Source organism: Coturnix japonica, chromosome 4 (assembly GCF_054131305.1).
Source record: "Coturnix japonica strain WE chromosome 4, WE-NBRP24, whole genome shotgun sequence".
Classification (NCBI taxonomy): domain Eukaryota; kingdom Metazoa; phylum Chordata; class Aves; order Galliformes; family Phasianidae; genus Coturnix; species Coturnix japonica.
This window is the reverse complement of record NC_140666.1, coordinates 19887776-19903385: the sequence shown is the minus strand read 5'-3', so window position 1 is coordinate 19903385 and position 15610 is coordinate 19887776. Positions and strand designations below refer to the sequence as shown.

The window sequence follows — 15610 nt, the reverse complement described above, 5'->3', positions numbered from 1 at the left end:
GCGCTAATGGAAGAATGGCTGTGAAATGCTAACGCTTCCTTACTAATAAAGGTATTTATTTTAAGACATAAGTAGAAACTAGTATCTGTCAGTCTGTAAAAATCTGCTAAGATGTCATATTTCTTCTGCAACTAGTTATCTGCTGTGCCACCATAATGGAAAGAGGAATGGGAAGTAGTATTTCATGAAGATTAGCCACAGTAGGGTAGCCAATGGTAAAGAAAAAGGCATGCTTGCTGCAGTCAACTATTTTGGGGATAATATGAGCATGGGATATTCTGTATTTTAGCAGTGCAGAATTCCTTCAAGTGAGAATTTAATAACAGCATCATGGCTGGGTATAGGGAAATACTTGTGTAATTATGATCTTTTTAGAATATTATGGTAAATTAAATTAAGTGCAGCTTCTAAAATTTTGAAGCCCAACAAACTCCAAATCCTACCATCCTCTGCAAATTATCTTCATGTATTTACATGCTTCCATGTTCTAGAGAAGATGGATCTCATTCAGAAAGCATTAACTCCGATTCTGTCTCAGTAGTCCCATTGCTTTTTTTTTTTTTTTTTTTAATAACAAGACAGCAATCTCTGTCTTTCATGGGCTGTTTTTGGCAGCAGGTAGATCTGGAGATCTCTCCAGCAAATTGGGCCAGCCGTTTCCCAGGTCCCTGACTTTTTTAAACAAATGTAGCAGTTAGATACCTTCAGGCAATGACAGCGTGGCAGGTTTATGTCCTAAGTGTTGAACCTTCTGTAGAAATTAATGAGATCTATGCCTTGTAAAAATCCCTCAAACTGTTGCATTATTTATTTATATTCTGCTTCAAGGACAACACTTTTCAAGCCAAGAGATGACACAAAGGAGCCTTGGGCTGTATAAATATAGAATCTTTTTATTTTTTATTTTTTTTTTTTTGGTTAATAGATACAGTACATTTTTTGACTACATAAGAAAGCGTTGTTTTCAGTGCATACATTCTGCAGACAGGCAGGAACAGAGCAGACATACATTCCTTGGTGCTTTGAGTATTAGTATATTTTCTCTGAGTCCTCAGTTACTGGGTTTCCCCAGTTTTCACCAGCTGCTTTGACGGCTCAAGATCCAAGGAAAAATGACCGGAGCAGTAAGTATGTGCTGGCTCTTGTGGCACAGGATTGCCAGGCAGGACAAAAGGACACTGCTCACTGTACACCACATAGGTTTTCCTCCAACCAGTGCCCTTAGGGCACTGCATTTGCATGGGGTCCCAAGTGAACCAGTCTATGTTAACAAAATATGAAACCAACACATGCATCACAGAAACAAATCAGTGCTTGTGCTGAACCTTTATATCCTATACAGTGACCGACTCTTGATGGGATCAAATCCAGAAGTCCTTCCTGAATTTTACTAACTATGTTGGTACTTAAGCAAAATTCTTTCTTCCTTTTTTCTTTTATGTGTCACAGCATAAAACCAGGAAAATGGATCACAGGTCTTGGCCATTACTATCTGCAGGATGGGACAAAAGAAACATTGCTGCCTTCTGTTATTTTTCCATTCACTTTATCATAAGAAAGTAAAATAGAGTCCAAGGTGTGAGATCCTGGCCAATTCCTGCTTCCAGGAACACGTGATAATGCCTTACCTTGTTGCATAGCTATTTCCTCTTTGCTGCTGAGTCCTGGCAGTACCCATTTGGTACCAGTGGCAGCTAGAGACTGTTGGTCCCAAACACCCTTACAGATGGGATTGAGCCAGATGGAATTCGTAAAGCAGGATGGCGCGTGGCAAAGCAGAGCCAGTGCTCAACATGAAGGGTCAATGAGAAGCCAAGTCATAAGCTGTTTACTGGCCAGTTACAAGCTAACATATTGATAAGCATTTTTACAATATACAGTGCATAAATGCAAGGAAAGAAGTGCTTGGCCACTCCAGGTTGCCCTAGGTAGATGTCAGGCTGGCTACCTGGAGAGGTATGCGTGTTAGTGAAATGTCTAAGCAGAGCAGCTATGCCTGCAGGCAACTTTGAATGTCTGCATCATCAGCATTCAGTGGGTTCAACTGTCAGTGTTTTTGTTTGAGCTTGTTATTACAACAGACTTTATGTTTTTATCTGGCCTTTCTTGATATGCTGTGCAGATGGTGTGGGCCCAGCATCCTGGCTGGCACCATTTCTAATGAGGTTGATTTCTAAGAACCAAAGAGAAATCAAATTGTTTGAGACGGCATTAGAGAAAGGTGAGGTCTAGTTCAGCCTCTGCAAGAACAGAGGATGCACAAAATATCACAGTGAGGTGGGCTCTATATCTGACCTTATTCAAAAGACAAAAGCATCAAGCTGTGATGGATAAATACCAGCACACAGATGACAAGTAGAGCAAAGAGGAAGAAAGGGCCCCAGGCTGCCAAACCCACCTGGCTGCTCATAGTGCACAGGGGAAGGCACTTCTTGGCAGACTGTATGGCTGGGGGGGTGCTGGGAAGAGGCAACACATTTGTGAGCTCTAAGCTTCTCTGCCCTGATTCTACAGGGTTACAAGAAGAAAAACAGGACAGTGGGCACCATTAAGGAAAACAAAGGTACTTCTCAATACCCGATCCCACTGAGTTCAGTGAGATTAGAAAAGGCAGGCGGCAAACAAGAGTTGAATAAGAATCCCTGAGACATCTGAAAAACCACTAAACATCACCTCACTTAGACAACTTGGCTCCTTCTGATGCTCCAGCTGATACACCAGCCTTTAGTTAAGACAGAAGCAGTGGAAATCCTCCCCCTTTGCCTTGAGCAGCAAAGTGTCACTTTCAGGAGTGAGATCATTCCTGCAGGTCCCTGCTTCCCTTCTGAAACTGACTGACGTGGAAAGCAAGTGAGAGCTGGGATACAAGGGCCAGCAGAGCACAGCTGTGAGCTGGCACCAGTGGGTGCTGCGACCTGCAAGCATCAGTGAAATGCTTTATGAAGATCCTTAACTCTGCTATGTCTGCGCATCTTTCTCTTTTGACTAAAATGTTACAAATGCTACCATATAAATGATTCACTATATTTGTTCCTACTGGGTAAACTATATACATCATTGTAAGAAAAGAACAATAATTAAATTAAGGGAGGAGAGAAAAAGACAAAATATTAGTAAATAAAATAGAAAACACATACGTTCAGTAATACTTTTAGGTAATATTTTTGCTTCTTACAGTTACCATAGAGGGAAAAGCCTTCAACTTAAAATAAACATTTCATCCTTGCTAAGGAGGAAAGGCAGTGTGCTCGGCTCTCTTGGAAGAAGGCACTTCAAACAGCAGAATTTCCCATTCTTTTTTAAAACTGAGAACAAAGTTGCACTTTTCTGCTTTTCCTACATGTGCTTCTTTCGGAGATTATAAGCAAAGGATTTATTTTAGACACTGTCATTTTCTTCTGCTACACAACAAGGCACAACAACAAACCATCTCACGCTGATTGCTGCCGGTAACAGCAGAGCCAGACAAACCATAGGCACCTTTTTTTTTCTTTTCTGCCATCTGAATAAATTATTTTCCAAATAAATGACTCCTTCTTTGATCAGAGCTACAGATAATTTCCTATTTCATGAAAAACTGATCCACTGAGCTTTCTGTGACCCATCAGATGAATTATTTCCCAGTATTTTCTTCTGTTACTTGACAGACTTTACTTAATACATAGATACTTACATACAAAGAAGTGCAAAAATGGCCATAAAGCAACTACAGACCACAGTTATTTGCCAGGCCCACTATGAGCAATGGCCCATGGGCTCCTGCAGGTGATTTCTTAAACAGCTCAAATCTGAGGCTGAGGAGAACAAGACGTCGTTCCCAAGAGCCCTTCCACCAGATGCATTAGCATTCACAGTTAGGATGGCATGGGCTTTGGGGATTCTTCCCCTTTGATCATACCTGAGGCTTTTTTCTGTTTATTTCAATGCAACCAACTGTAACCAGTCTTCCAGAAATACTGTCTTCATTGCTGCAAGGATGTTTAGGCTGTTTTCACCAAGGTAAAATAATTGTTTGGCAAGTGTTGGATGTTTTACAAAAGAATTAGTTTGTCATCATTTTAGTTTGTAGTTAAGAACAAAATTTCTTTCACTAAAGAAGTCTAATTAGAGTATCAGTTCTAAAAAAGAAAAGACAAGGGTTGTACAGACCTTGGAAGAAGCTGCACGAAGTCATATCCAGGTCTGGGTTTATAACTTAGGAAGTTATAGGCTTGGCTGCCAACATACATCTTTTTTATCTTTGCTTTTTCTACCTGAAAACTCCATACATTATCCCTTCCTAGATTTCTAATGTCAGCACTGGTTCTTTCCTAGCATGTTAAATGATAAGGATTAGTTGCTTGGTTTTGAGTTTGCTGCGAGGATGGTCAGGGGTGTGCGTGGGATCTGGGTGTGCACACCTGCAGGCCAGCAGTCCCTGCTGCACACTGCTTTTGGGTAGGGATAACACACTTTGAATTTCTCAGATGTGAGAATTTGTGATCCATTTGGACTGGCATGAGTGGATTCCAAAAATCTCTGCAGTACTCATGATGGGTTTAGATATAGAAGACGTGGTATATTGTAGCAGTATTTACCTTGGCAAGGCAGCTGGAGACAAGTGTGTTCTACATATGCTCACAGCATGGAACGGGCTGGTATTCCCAAGATGAGACTGTTGGGCATCTGCCATAGAATTAAAAGGAAGAGCTTTTTTTTCCTCCAATTTTAAATAATCTGTGTCCAAAAAGGAAACAGAAATGCTGCTACGCTGCTGATGCCTCAAGGTTATATGTGCATTCACGTGTCACTCTCATATTGTGGATGAGTATTTTATGCACATTCACACAGATGTGCACGTGTGCTGGGAAATACTGCCCGCATAAGCTTAAGGTTCTTACTTAATGCAGCGCTGATGCCTTGCCATCACCACAGATGGATCTCCATCATGGCTCCCTGTTGCATAATGTTAAAGAAGCTGCTGTTTGAACAAGGAGGGAAAACAGGGCAACACATTTAACAACACTGTCTATATATATACATGGATCCTGGCTGCTTCTCTGCTGTGTCGTTTGGGGAGTGGATCCTCTTGGCGGTGGAAACTGTTAGATCACAAATTGTAATAAACATATTTTGGATTTCAAGATATTCCAAAAACATTTACTGAAGGTAAGTTCCCATGCAGAGAACTCAGAGAAATGTTTGAATTTTTTGATTCTCTTCAAAAACAAAACATCAGAGTTTAAGGCTGTAATTGTCAGCTGGACCAACAAAATGAATATTGTCACAGCTATCGTGAGGTGACTCTTGGTGACTTACAGAGTAAAATATGGTTAATAAACAATCCCTGCTAAGGGAGAAAGGATGGGAGCAGTTCTGGGTTACAGCTCCTATTAACAATTCTTACAGTGTTCTAACTTACTGCATATGTTGCAATAGGCCTTTAAAGATAGCAAAGGGATGCTCTTAAAGATTTTCTGTTCACATCAGAGATGTGCCAGATAAAACCTAAGAACCAGTGTGCTGCCAGTTTTCCCCTTTGTTGGCACATAGCCTCTTTATGGAATCCATCATGGCCAAGTGAGGCATCAGAGAGAGGCCCTGCACTGGGCTGGGCTGGTTACACTGGGGGTGCAGAGCAGTGCACGACAGAGTTGTAATCTGGAGGTGGGCTGTGGCACTCCAGGCTTGGATCCATAGGAAGGAGAACAGAGTCTTCCAGTGGGAAGTCCATGGTGTCCTCTTCAACCTGCACTGCGGGCTGGTATTTGACAGCTTCACGTTCATGGTCGGATAAGATGGACTCTTTGCTCTTGCTAACAGCTCGCCGCCTGTTGAGAACAAGCAGTATGATATATTGATCCCATCTCCATAGGTTTTTATCTGTGTTACTTATGGTCAAAATTAATTATAACATACACAAATATAAAGCATTTCAATTTAACATTGTAGCACCCTGTAAGTCAGTGACATTTTGCAAACTGATTAACAAGGGAACTGATAATTCAGTTTATTTTGTGAAGATCTAGGTGTATTATAAGCAGATTCAGAAGTAAAGCTAAGAGTCCCAGTGTCCTGTCTGGTCAGCTTTATAAGTTTCAGTGCACTCTATATGTCTTAGTTATAAATGCATCTATCCTACACAAGCAATAACATTCTCCTCATGATATTTGACTTTTCTGAAAGCAGAACTGAAGACTATGACTATGACTTTTCTTTGACTGCAATGAAGGATGAATTGACAAATAATCCTGTCAGACTCCAACTTTAAATGATACTAAAAGCACTGCGGGGCAAGATCCCTTTGATATTCTCTAGCCCAGTGAAATTCCTGAGCTGCAAGTGGTGGTGATGCTCAGTGTGACAGCTGCTGGCCTGTAACCAATTCTATCAAAAGTCTCATTTTCTACTATCTCCTCCTATTACAGGCGATCCAGGAGCTGGGAGAGAAGCAGCTTACATCACCAGAGCAACCTCAGTGTCCAAAGTAGAAGAACCCAAGGGAGAATTTGTATCACAAGGTGACCCTGAGGAACAGCAAGCGTTGTGGAAAAAAAGGTACTTGTGTTGCAAGCTGCCTTAAATATTATTTTGTTAAACTTGGTTTCTTCCGTCTGAGGAATTCATTGGAAGAGAGTTAGATAATTTAGGAATGGTTCTGGTAAGAATCCCATCCTGAGAATGGCTTTTGAACCTCTTCACTTTGCTTACACACCGTTAACATGCACCCCTCTAGGGTAAGTCACTCACAGACTGGTTATGGCTTGGCACATTTTGTCTCAGACTGTTTTGTGAATGTGCCTGGGAAGATTCAGAATTAGGCAGTGCTCAAGCACTTTGAGTGTGTATTACAGATCTGTTTAAAGGAGAGTAATGCTACTTCATAATCATGCTAAATCAAACCAAAATAGTCAACAGTCAGCACATGATTGTGTTAATCATTACACTTATTTTATCTGTACTGCTTCAGTAAATGCAGTCCCCAACAGGTGATTAGAGACTGGGAGTGTTGGGTGCTTTTCAATAAAAGTGAAACCATTTCTTGCTTCAGCAAACATAAAGCAATAGCAAAAAGACATACAGAAAGTGAAGACAAGCAGCAAATACAGTGAGTGTGGAAGCAGTAGATTGGGGATGCCAACAGTGTGTACTGTTGTACTGTGCAGGTGCAATACAGAGAAGTGCTGCAGTCCTAGGAGCAGCTGGTGCTGGGCAGGACAGAATTGCAGCATGCAGCTGTACTCAGACCTGCTAAGTGATACCACTGTGACTCTAGGACTTGTATTACCTTGCCTCTGAATCTGGAACTTAACAAATGCTTTGATTTTCCTATCAGCTGCAAATACTCTCAGTCTGAGTGACAGAATTAGAGCCAATGCCTTCATTTAAAATGTTGTTAATTCTGGAAAGTTCACGAGTACAGTGCATTGGTAGAGTAGAATACTGTTCTATGAATATGACCACAATCACATTTCAAAGCCTGTCCATCTGTAAACTGTCCATCCCTGTAGGTATCCTCTTAGAGAACTGCGTGCAGCAGGTGATGCTGTGTGCATCCCAGTGCACAAGGCTTCAATTCTAGGCCTGCAGCCAGACTCAGGCAGAGCAAAGTGCTGCGGTCCCAGCCAGCTGCAACAGGAGACTGGCTGCCTTGTGGCTGGTCTGGTTTAGTGTGCATTGCCTGCTTTACACAGAATGTTTGTGTCCCTAGCTGGGTCTTGAGGAGCTGAACACAGACATCAGAGTGGTAAGGCAAAGCTTGGATGTACCTGTGTAACTTGTCCCCAGCCTGCATAGCTCAGGGTGCTGGAGAACTGAAATGTTCAGGGTTAGGTTGGCTACACAGTGGGAAACATTCATATCCATGTAGCCTCCTAGCAAGTATTCCTGGATATGAAAGTTTCCCACTGTGTAGCCAACCTAACCCTTAACAGTTCTGTTCTCCTTGGCCAGGGATGTCTCAAGGAGTGCAGAAAGCCGACGGGCTCAGTTGGAAGCAATTTTTTGTCATTAGCCATCTTATTGTAGAGCAAAATGCAATTAACTTTAAAAACTATCCTTTCTTTCTAAATGCATTTTCCTAAATTGAAGCTATGCAAGGGTCTTTGCATTTTTCCCTTTGCTGTTCTATTCTTACTGTCCCTCCAATCCACTGTGTTTGTGCTCAGAAACAGAGAGATGTACACATGCTTGGACTGTATATTGGCAAACCAGACTGCATCTTCCCTTTTCTGTCTGTCCTTGAAATCTCATTTTTTGCATGTGAAAAGCCAAACCACATCAGTCAGTGCAGTGGTGCCTTGCCCCTGGCAGCACTCAGTGCTCTGCCCCAGGGAGCAAAAACCCCTCTGTGCCCTGAGCCAGTCATACTGTCCTGGATAAGGTAGAAGATTTCTCCCTGAGTCTACAGGTAAGCATTCTCTGACAGAAGTCACTAGATTAATCACACAATTATGTAGCTACAAAAGTTAGTAGTGGATATGCAATTAAAAAATTTCATTAGAAACTAGACATTATTTGACTCAGTGTTTCAGCTGGGGTGGTATTGCGCTGCCCCAAAGGAATCTCCTCAGGCTGATTTTGCCTAACTTCTGAAAACTGCAGCCACTGGAAGTGACAAAGGAGATGTTTAGTTTGGGTAAAACTGCTCAGCATTGTGGCTGTGCCATCCAGCTCTGTGTGGCTGTCAGCGTTCTCCCCCAGCAGTGTGAGGGTGAGGCAGGCAAACACCATGATGCTCAGTGATACATGGTGAGGATGAGGTGTGCTAACACTGTGACAGTGAAACAGTGAGGATGGGGTATGACAGTCAATGAAACACATTTGCCCACTGATCCAGGCTGATCATATTTTACACAAAGACCAACCTGAAAACTTTTCTGTCCTTCCCAGAACACGTACTGTTTTTGGCAGGGCAAGGGGAAAGATGAAAATCTAACCTGAACACTTCCATTTCCTGTCCTTAAACTGATTTTGTAACCAAAAGGACTCTCTTTTGTAATAGGCACACTTCTATGCAGTACTGGTTGGGGAAACACATTGCAGATGTACTGAGCGGGCTTCAGCCTTATTTCATTGGCAGTGCTGAGACTGCAGGGCACAGCACTTGACTCCTCTCTTTCAGAAAGACACCTGCAAATTAGGGAGGTTTATGGGGGATGTACAAACACAGTTTGTCTCCTGGCTGCATCTCATAATGAGATGTGGGGGCTTCATGGCCCTGTAACAGCTTTCATAGGTGTCTGACAAGGCACAGGGAACCAGAGATTTCTTTATGTTTTCTGCATGGAAAGAAATGAAAGGGTTATTTCTTCCTCTAATAGCTATGTCTGTTTGCTGCTTGCTTTAAAACATCCTCGACATTGCTGTGCAGTAGGAATTTACTCCTGGGTCCCCTCTGGCTGTATCACTGCAATCAGTAGCTGCTGGCAAGGAAAGCTCAAGGGATTAAGATCAAGAATTCATTGTTTTGAAGCATTTCTAACCACAAAACACAGTTAGAACAAAGTTCTAACAGGCCAAAATCATGCACTCAGAGTATGTCCCCTCATAAGGCTGGTCACCTTTCTGAAGATCAAAGCACCCAGAATGGAAGCCTCTGACTTTAGCTCTGTCACTCAGAAGGCAGTGAGATGAAAAGCACTGCAGTCAGAACCAAATGGAAGTCTTTGGAAGTCTAGATACCTAAGGCTCAGACATGATCAGTGCAGCTCAACAGCAGTCCCAGGCTCAGAGCACCAGGTTCACCTTGAAGATTCATCCTATGGTGTGTAGTGTTGTCATATTTTAAACTTGTCAGAGAAATGATAAGATAAATAGAAATAGAGAAGATAAATAAGCAGAAAGGTTTAGGCAAAATAATAAATGCAGCCACCCTGGTTTAGAAAACACGCTAAGCCTTTGAACAGTTTTGTTTTATAAAAGAAAGACTGTTTGAAAAGGATCCAGGGTAAATGTTTTTGAGAGGGAGATGTACACAGTTAACAAGGGTGACAAGAGTTCTCAGCAGAAAGCTTTGAAGAGAGAGAGAACCTCGTTCTTCCCCAGTTTCTTCAAATCCAAGGGTGGAAATGTGAACAACAGTCAGAGGTGGCTAAAATCTCCTGGTCAGGTTTTACCAGGAAGGCTGCGTGTGTTGTGTACGTATATGCTGGAATTGTGTCAGGATGACATCATGCCGTGGAGAAGTGAATCAGAGCAGGTAAAGTGGTGTTCCAATACAGTTCCTGACATTTGAACAGCTTTTTTTTAGAGCTGATGCCATTTGGTTTCCATAGCAATGCACTGCACTGTGCAGAAATCCCCTCAGCATGTGCGTAAGACAGATACTTGAACCCTAATCCCAACCTCTGCTAGACCTGTGCCAGGTGTTTGGGAGTGCTGCAGACAGTGCTTCTGAGCAGCAGGATCCTAACGGCACACTCGTGTCCTGAAGCATCTGAATGCTCCCTGCTCATGCTGCAAGGCTCTCTACCCTTAGCTGGGCAACCTTTTCCCTTTTCTCCTTTCTGCTTGTCTCTTGCCATCAAGCATTCATATAGGAATATGTAGTTTTAAGGTCTGAAAAGACAAGGTAAGCTTCTTCAGAGCTATATCTCCTCTGAAATACTTTTATATTCTCACTGTGCACTTTCATGTCAGCTCCCCCATACTACCCAGGAATTGTGATAGCCTTTTTTTACATCTATTGTCTCTCTTTAATGTGACAAACTGTGTGACTCAATGCAAAACAAGAAATTGCTCTGGTGGGAAAAATCATTGAATTTAATGCAGAGGAAACCAACAAAAATCTCATCAACGGATTTCAGAGAAAACTCTAGGCAGTTCAATTAAAATGCAATTAGCTTAATTAACTGAATAGTATGGAATCCTTTACTCTAGAATTGTTTTTTAACAATATTTTGAGTCACTTGTCTCTGAAATTCTACATGTTGGCATCTGAATCATTACATGGGTGATTACAGCTATTATTCATTTTGACAAAGGTAAAAATGGGGGCCAGTTTCATTGCTAGGTTTGCGTCCTGCCTCTGCCTGCCTGTTACAGAAATGGAAAGAACTGCTAGCTAAGAAATCATCTGCTTTTGTTCTGCTCTGATGGACTGTACCATGAATGCATAACATACAGCAAACACTGGCACAGCTTCTACTTGTAAACTAAACAACAAAAAAGCAACTCATAGGATTATGCAGGTGGTAAGATTAAAGTCTTCTCTGGAGGACTGTCACGACAGTTGTGAAACAGCAATTGAAGAATTCAGAACACTAGTAAATGCACCTTACAAAAATCTGTAGTGCTTAAACTATCTTTTACTAAACATTCCTTCTTCATTTTTCCTACATCCCACCAATTGCAAAGGTGCCAGTCCTATGCATCTAAAATTAGAAAGAGCTTTGTTGCTGGTATAATAATAAATGTTATTCTCTGGATTAGTCATTCACATTTTCCAAACTTTGTCCCACCAGTAAAGGAGAACGCTACAAAGGTAGACAAGAAAAAGCCAAAGTAGAAGTGTATGCCTCAAGCTGTTTCACTCTTAGCATTTGTCACGGGCAGAATATTCTGTCCCAGCAGATTAGAGCATGAACAGGAGAAACCAGCTTCACTAGAGAGTACTCTTCTGTTTTTGGGATGTGACTCAGAATTGCAAAGCAACTTGGCTTACTTTGGCAAAAGATGTTCAATTGGTTGATGAGACATTACGTGTTCAAAGCTGATGAAATGCATTTTCGTTTTTATCACAAGAATCGACATTCTTCACATTAATTAACCTTCCTGTAGTATAAATACAACGATGCTGCATCCCTTTCAGAGACCTAGAAGTGTCCTTTATGTTCAGCTTCTTTCTGGAAACAGTTTACATCATAGCTTTCTTGATCTTGAAATACGTTAATCATGACCTTTCTGTTACAGTTGCTTCTCCTTCTAGCTTGTTTAGAAAGTCTAAGAGCTTTGCTTATGGAATCAGAACAAAAATTATAAATTTTGGAAGCATTTTTCTGAATGGCGCACTGACTTCAAAAGAAATGCATCAAAAGTACTCACGCAAGTGCCATGATCCCGTAAGGCCAGGAGCGGATTTCCAGCCTCTTTGGGCTTTTTATCTCATCTGATGTTAACACCATCCCGCTGTCTGACTCCTGGATAGCAAAAGGAGGAGAACATCAGCACAGTGTCAACATGAAGGACTCTGAAATTAGAAGTTGTATACCCTGGGGAGAGTGTGAAGTCAAACTAAACCAGCGCTGAAATCAGTGCAGAAGGAAAGCCAAGGAGCTAGTAAAAATAGCAAATTCTAGCTCTTTTATTTTGTGATGATACAGCTTTTGGCCCAGAACTTCACCTCATAAAATTGTCTCCAGCTACAGAGCAGACAAAACAAGGGCGGGAGAATCCAATTTCTCCTTCACTGTGGCCTGCAGAGGTTGGAGCTCCCTGTCCACACAGTTATCAGTAGGGTACTGACAGGAAGGTGACAACCTGTACATGTGATACTGCAGTGTTATATGTCGATATTTCTGTGCTGGATCTAATGTAGGGGCTACCAGCTACTCTGATTATTAAGATCATGGGCATCGTCAGGGAGAACTGGACACCAGCCATCAACCTGCAAGGCACATGTCTGCATCAGAACTTTCAATTGCGTGCTGTCTAGTGACATGCTTAACATAGAGATACGTCCAGTTGGTATAGGAAATTAAGCCCATTCTTCTGATTTTTCTCTTATCAGAGCCAGTATTATCAGTTTTCAGCCAGCTGGTCCTGATTATGCAGCTATTTAGCCTGGATTTCTCTCTGTCTTTTATCTTTATTATTTCCCCTTAAAATAACATGCTCTAGAAATAATTTATCTCAGTGTTCCTTTTCAATTTTCTTACAGAGAAATTGTAAAAAAAAACCCATAAAAATCTTAACAGATACTACATAAAATCAACAGAATGGCAGGAAGGTGTGGAAGAGTTTTTGAGCTCCTGGGCAACTCTTTGAAATAATGACCTAATCAGCATGAATGCCGTGGTATTTAAGATAATTATAGTGATTCAAGTGCATTTACTTAGCCCAAAAATAGATCATACCATCATTTTCTTCAAAAGATTCTCATTGATACCTCTCACATTCACTTCCAACCTATTAATGTATCACCCTTTTGTTTTTTTGAAACTTTTCTCCCTCCATATAAGGGCTTGCTTTAAAATGCCATGAAGAAGGAGCATTTAGTAATACTTGTGCTGGCAGCAAAGATCTCTTACTGATACCAGATCTATCTACTAAATGTCTCCACATGGTTCTGAGGAACAAATCTTTATCTGGCAAAAGGAGATGCAGGAACCAGAGGAAATTCTAAGCCCCTAATCTCTGAAGATGCACTGATAAAGGCACAGGAATTACATTCGGCAGAATGCTAGGGAATAATTAGCATCAATTCTGTGCTCCCAAGGGAGCATTAGCTGGGTGTGCTGGGCTGTACCCCAGCAGCAAAGCAGACAGACTGGTGTACTGATAGATGACTGCACACATTCTTCTATTCTTTTCCTTCTCCTAGAAGGTGCTGCCTTCTTCCATTTCTAGCCAGCTTCTTCTACTTTGTACATGCCTCAAACATGCATTACAAAGGTCTCTCTTTAGTGGCACAGGATCTGTCATAGAGGCAAGTGGAGTGTGCTGCAGCCAGTTATTACCTGAGTAAATTTATAGGTTTTGTTTGTTTGCTTTGTTTAAATAAGGAAGTAAAAAAAAATAGAAAAAAAAACTCCACTCCAGAACTGTAATTTCAGAGGAAGCCAACAAGCCAAGCAACAAATTCTGCAACAAAATAAGCTTCTGTTCTCCACTGGAGTGAAAATGAAAGCTTTCAACACCCTCCCACATGCAGAGCCATTAAGCTATCAATAAAAATGCCCACCTAGAGTGGGGAAATTGCAAGCTAAAGCTCTTTGAATCAAGGAAAGCCAGTATTTATATCTTGGTCCAGTTCCGCCTGAACTGACCCCCTCACCATCCAGCTGTTGCCTGGTTCAGCCAGCTGGATTCTCCTTGGGACATTTTCTTCAATGGTTCAATTTCAGTAAGCTGCCATTTTCTTATGGGGAAAAAACCAAACTGATAATGAAATACGTTCCTGTCCAGCTGTAACATGAAGCTCCGCATCCTGACCAAAGCCAATCTACTAACACATGAGCTTCTCTTTAAACTATCTGTCAAACTAACTGCATGTTCCTCCCTGTTGTTGCACAGACCTGTTGTCGCCCCACTTACCTCATGCATCACCTTCTCCTTTCCCACTGAAACTTCATCAAATGTCTCCACACTCAGAGGACGCCTCTTGCTGCTGCTGCTGCAAGATAGTTGAGGGGCGGAATGAGGCCCAGATAGACACTGGTAGCTCAGCTAGTCACCCTGCCACAGCTCCATTCTCATCCCAGTCTTTCTTTGTTATCTATTGTAATTAATAAACAATACTCTGACAAGTATTTTTGTCCAACTCACTTAGAACAGCCACACTGTGAAATCAACCCAGCTACATCAAATCTCCCTCTCTCTCTCACCCGTGCTCAGAGATGTTCCTCTTACCCAGTTTCCACTGCACTCCAGCGATTAACACAGTTGTTCAAATTCTCCTCCACAGGGCAAGTTTTGGAGTTAGGCTCTCCATCAGGACATAAGGTAATGTTCAGTGGGATATAGTCTTTACCATCCTATAAAATAATTAGCATAAGAGAACACAAAGCTGGTAAATACAGTTTTATACTGCATCTGAGATGTTAAAAGTTACCATATTACACAGGGCTTTACACTGGGAAAGGATCATTTTTTATTTTAGTTGTACATTTCATTAATGCAATGTATTAATCATTAATGTTCTTCATAACACATGGAAGTTAGAATGTGTGGCTTTATACAACATTTACTGTGTGGAAGGCTTTGAATGAGGAAAATTCCTCACTTTGCATAATATATGACATAAAAAGGTTGAAAACTCTCTAACTCCCCAGTGTTCATCTGCAGTTGGTCTGTTTTCTCTTCCCGGCACCTGTCTGAGCCTTGGCCCCACTGATTCTCACAGCACTTGTAGGACATGTAGACATCCCTCGCACATGGCATGGCAGAACCAGGCACACAGAGGGGTCAGTGGGTGTGCAGCCAGCAGCCAGCTCTGCTGCCTTTCACAGCAGTGCCCTCAGCGAGTTTGCAGTAATTTCCTTGTGATCACTGCTGCATTCCAGATGCTTGGCTGTTCTGCCCCAGTGAAGGGGAATGGAATTTCACTGATTTACCGTTTCTCAAAGCAATACCTTGCATTGTCATTGTGCTGGGAATTTCAAGGGGCTGATGTTAGGGACGCTAAAATCCAAAGTTTTATTTGGAATTTTAGAGGAGGGAGGAAGCAGCAGGAAGTCACAAAGTCCTTATGGCTGATACAATTTTAACAGAGTTTGGAATTGGTTAAATAATATTGCCTACGTGGAGACTTTGCTTATTATCAGCTTAAGGAGTTGCAGCTTAAGAAGAGCCAGTCCTTAGAAAAGCCTCAAGGGATTTTATTTCTCATCCTTACAAGAAATTGGTGCCACAGGTTTAACGGAATTCAGTTCACATATTAATAAGCTCTGCATTGTCATTTACACCACTG

The 15610-nt window shown here is 41.7% G+C and overlaps 2 protein-coding genes across 7 annotated transcripts in view; one reads left to right on the top strand and one right to left on the bottom strand.

Moving 5' to 3' along the window:
• Positions 1–15610, top strand: part of LOC107312793 (uncharacterized) — a 215635-nt gene that overhangs the window by 59506 nt on the left and 140519 nt on the right. Inside the window, exon 3 of one of the 2 annotated variants that reach the window (XR_014945672.1) lies at positions 6408–6538. Coding sequence is in view for 1 of the 2 variants with exons in the window: in XM_085546184.1 (XP_085402310.1) it covers positions 6408–6537 (130 nt within the window). In the remaining variant the exon portion in view is untranslated. Of the gene's footprint in view, positions 1–6407; positions 6539–15610 lie in introns of those variants that run through there. The other variant, XM_085546184.1, reaches the window with a different exon arrangement.
• Positions 874–15610, bottom strand: part of LOC107312792 (vascular endothelial growth factor receptor kdr-like) — a 114419-nt gene continuing 99682 nt past the window's right edge. For 3 of the 5 annotated variants that reach the window (XM_015860500.3, XM_032444343.2, XM_085546166.1), the window contains 4 exons: positions 14551–14675; positions 14236–14314; positions 12025–12119; positions 874–5810 (listed from right to left, as the gene is read on the bottom strand). In XM_015860500.3, coding sequence (XP_015715986.2) covers positions 5600–5810; positions 12025–12119; positions 14236–14314; positions 14551–14675 — 510 coding nt within the window. In that variant the 3' untranslated portion in view covers positions 874–5599. The remainder of the gene's footprint in view (positions 5811–12024; positions 12120–14235; positions 14315–14550; positions 14676–15610) is intronic. The other 2 variants (XM_032444344.2, XM_085546165.1) reach the window with 1 other exon arrangement.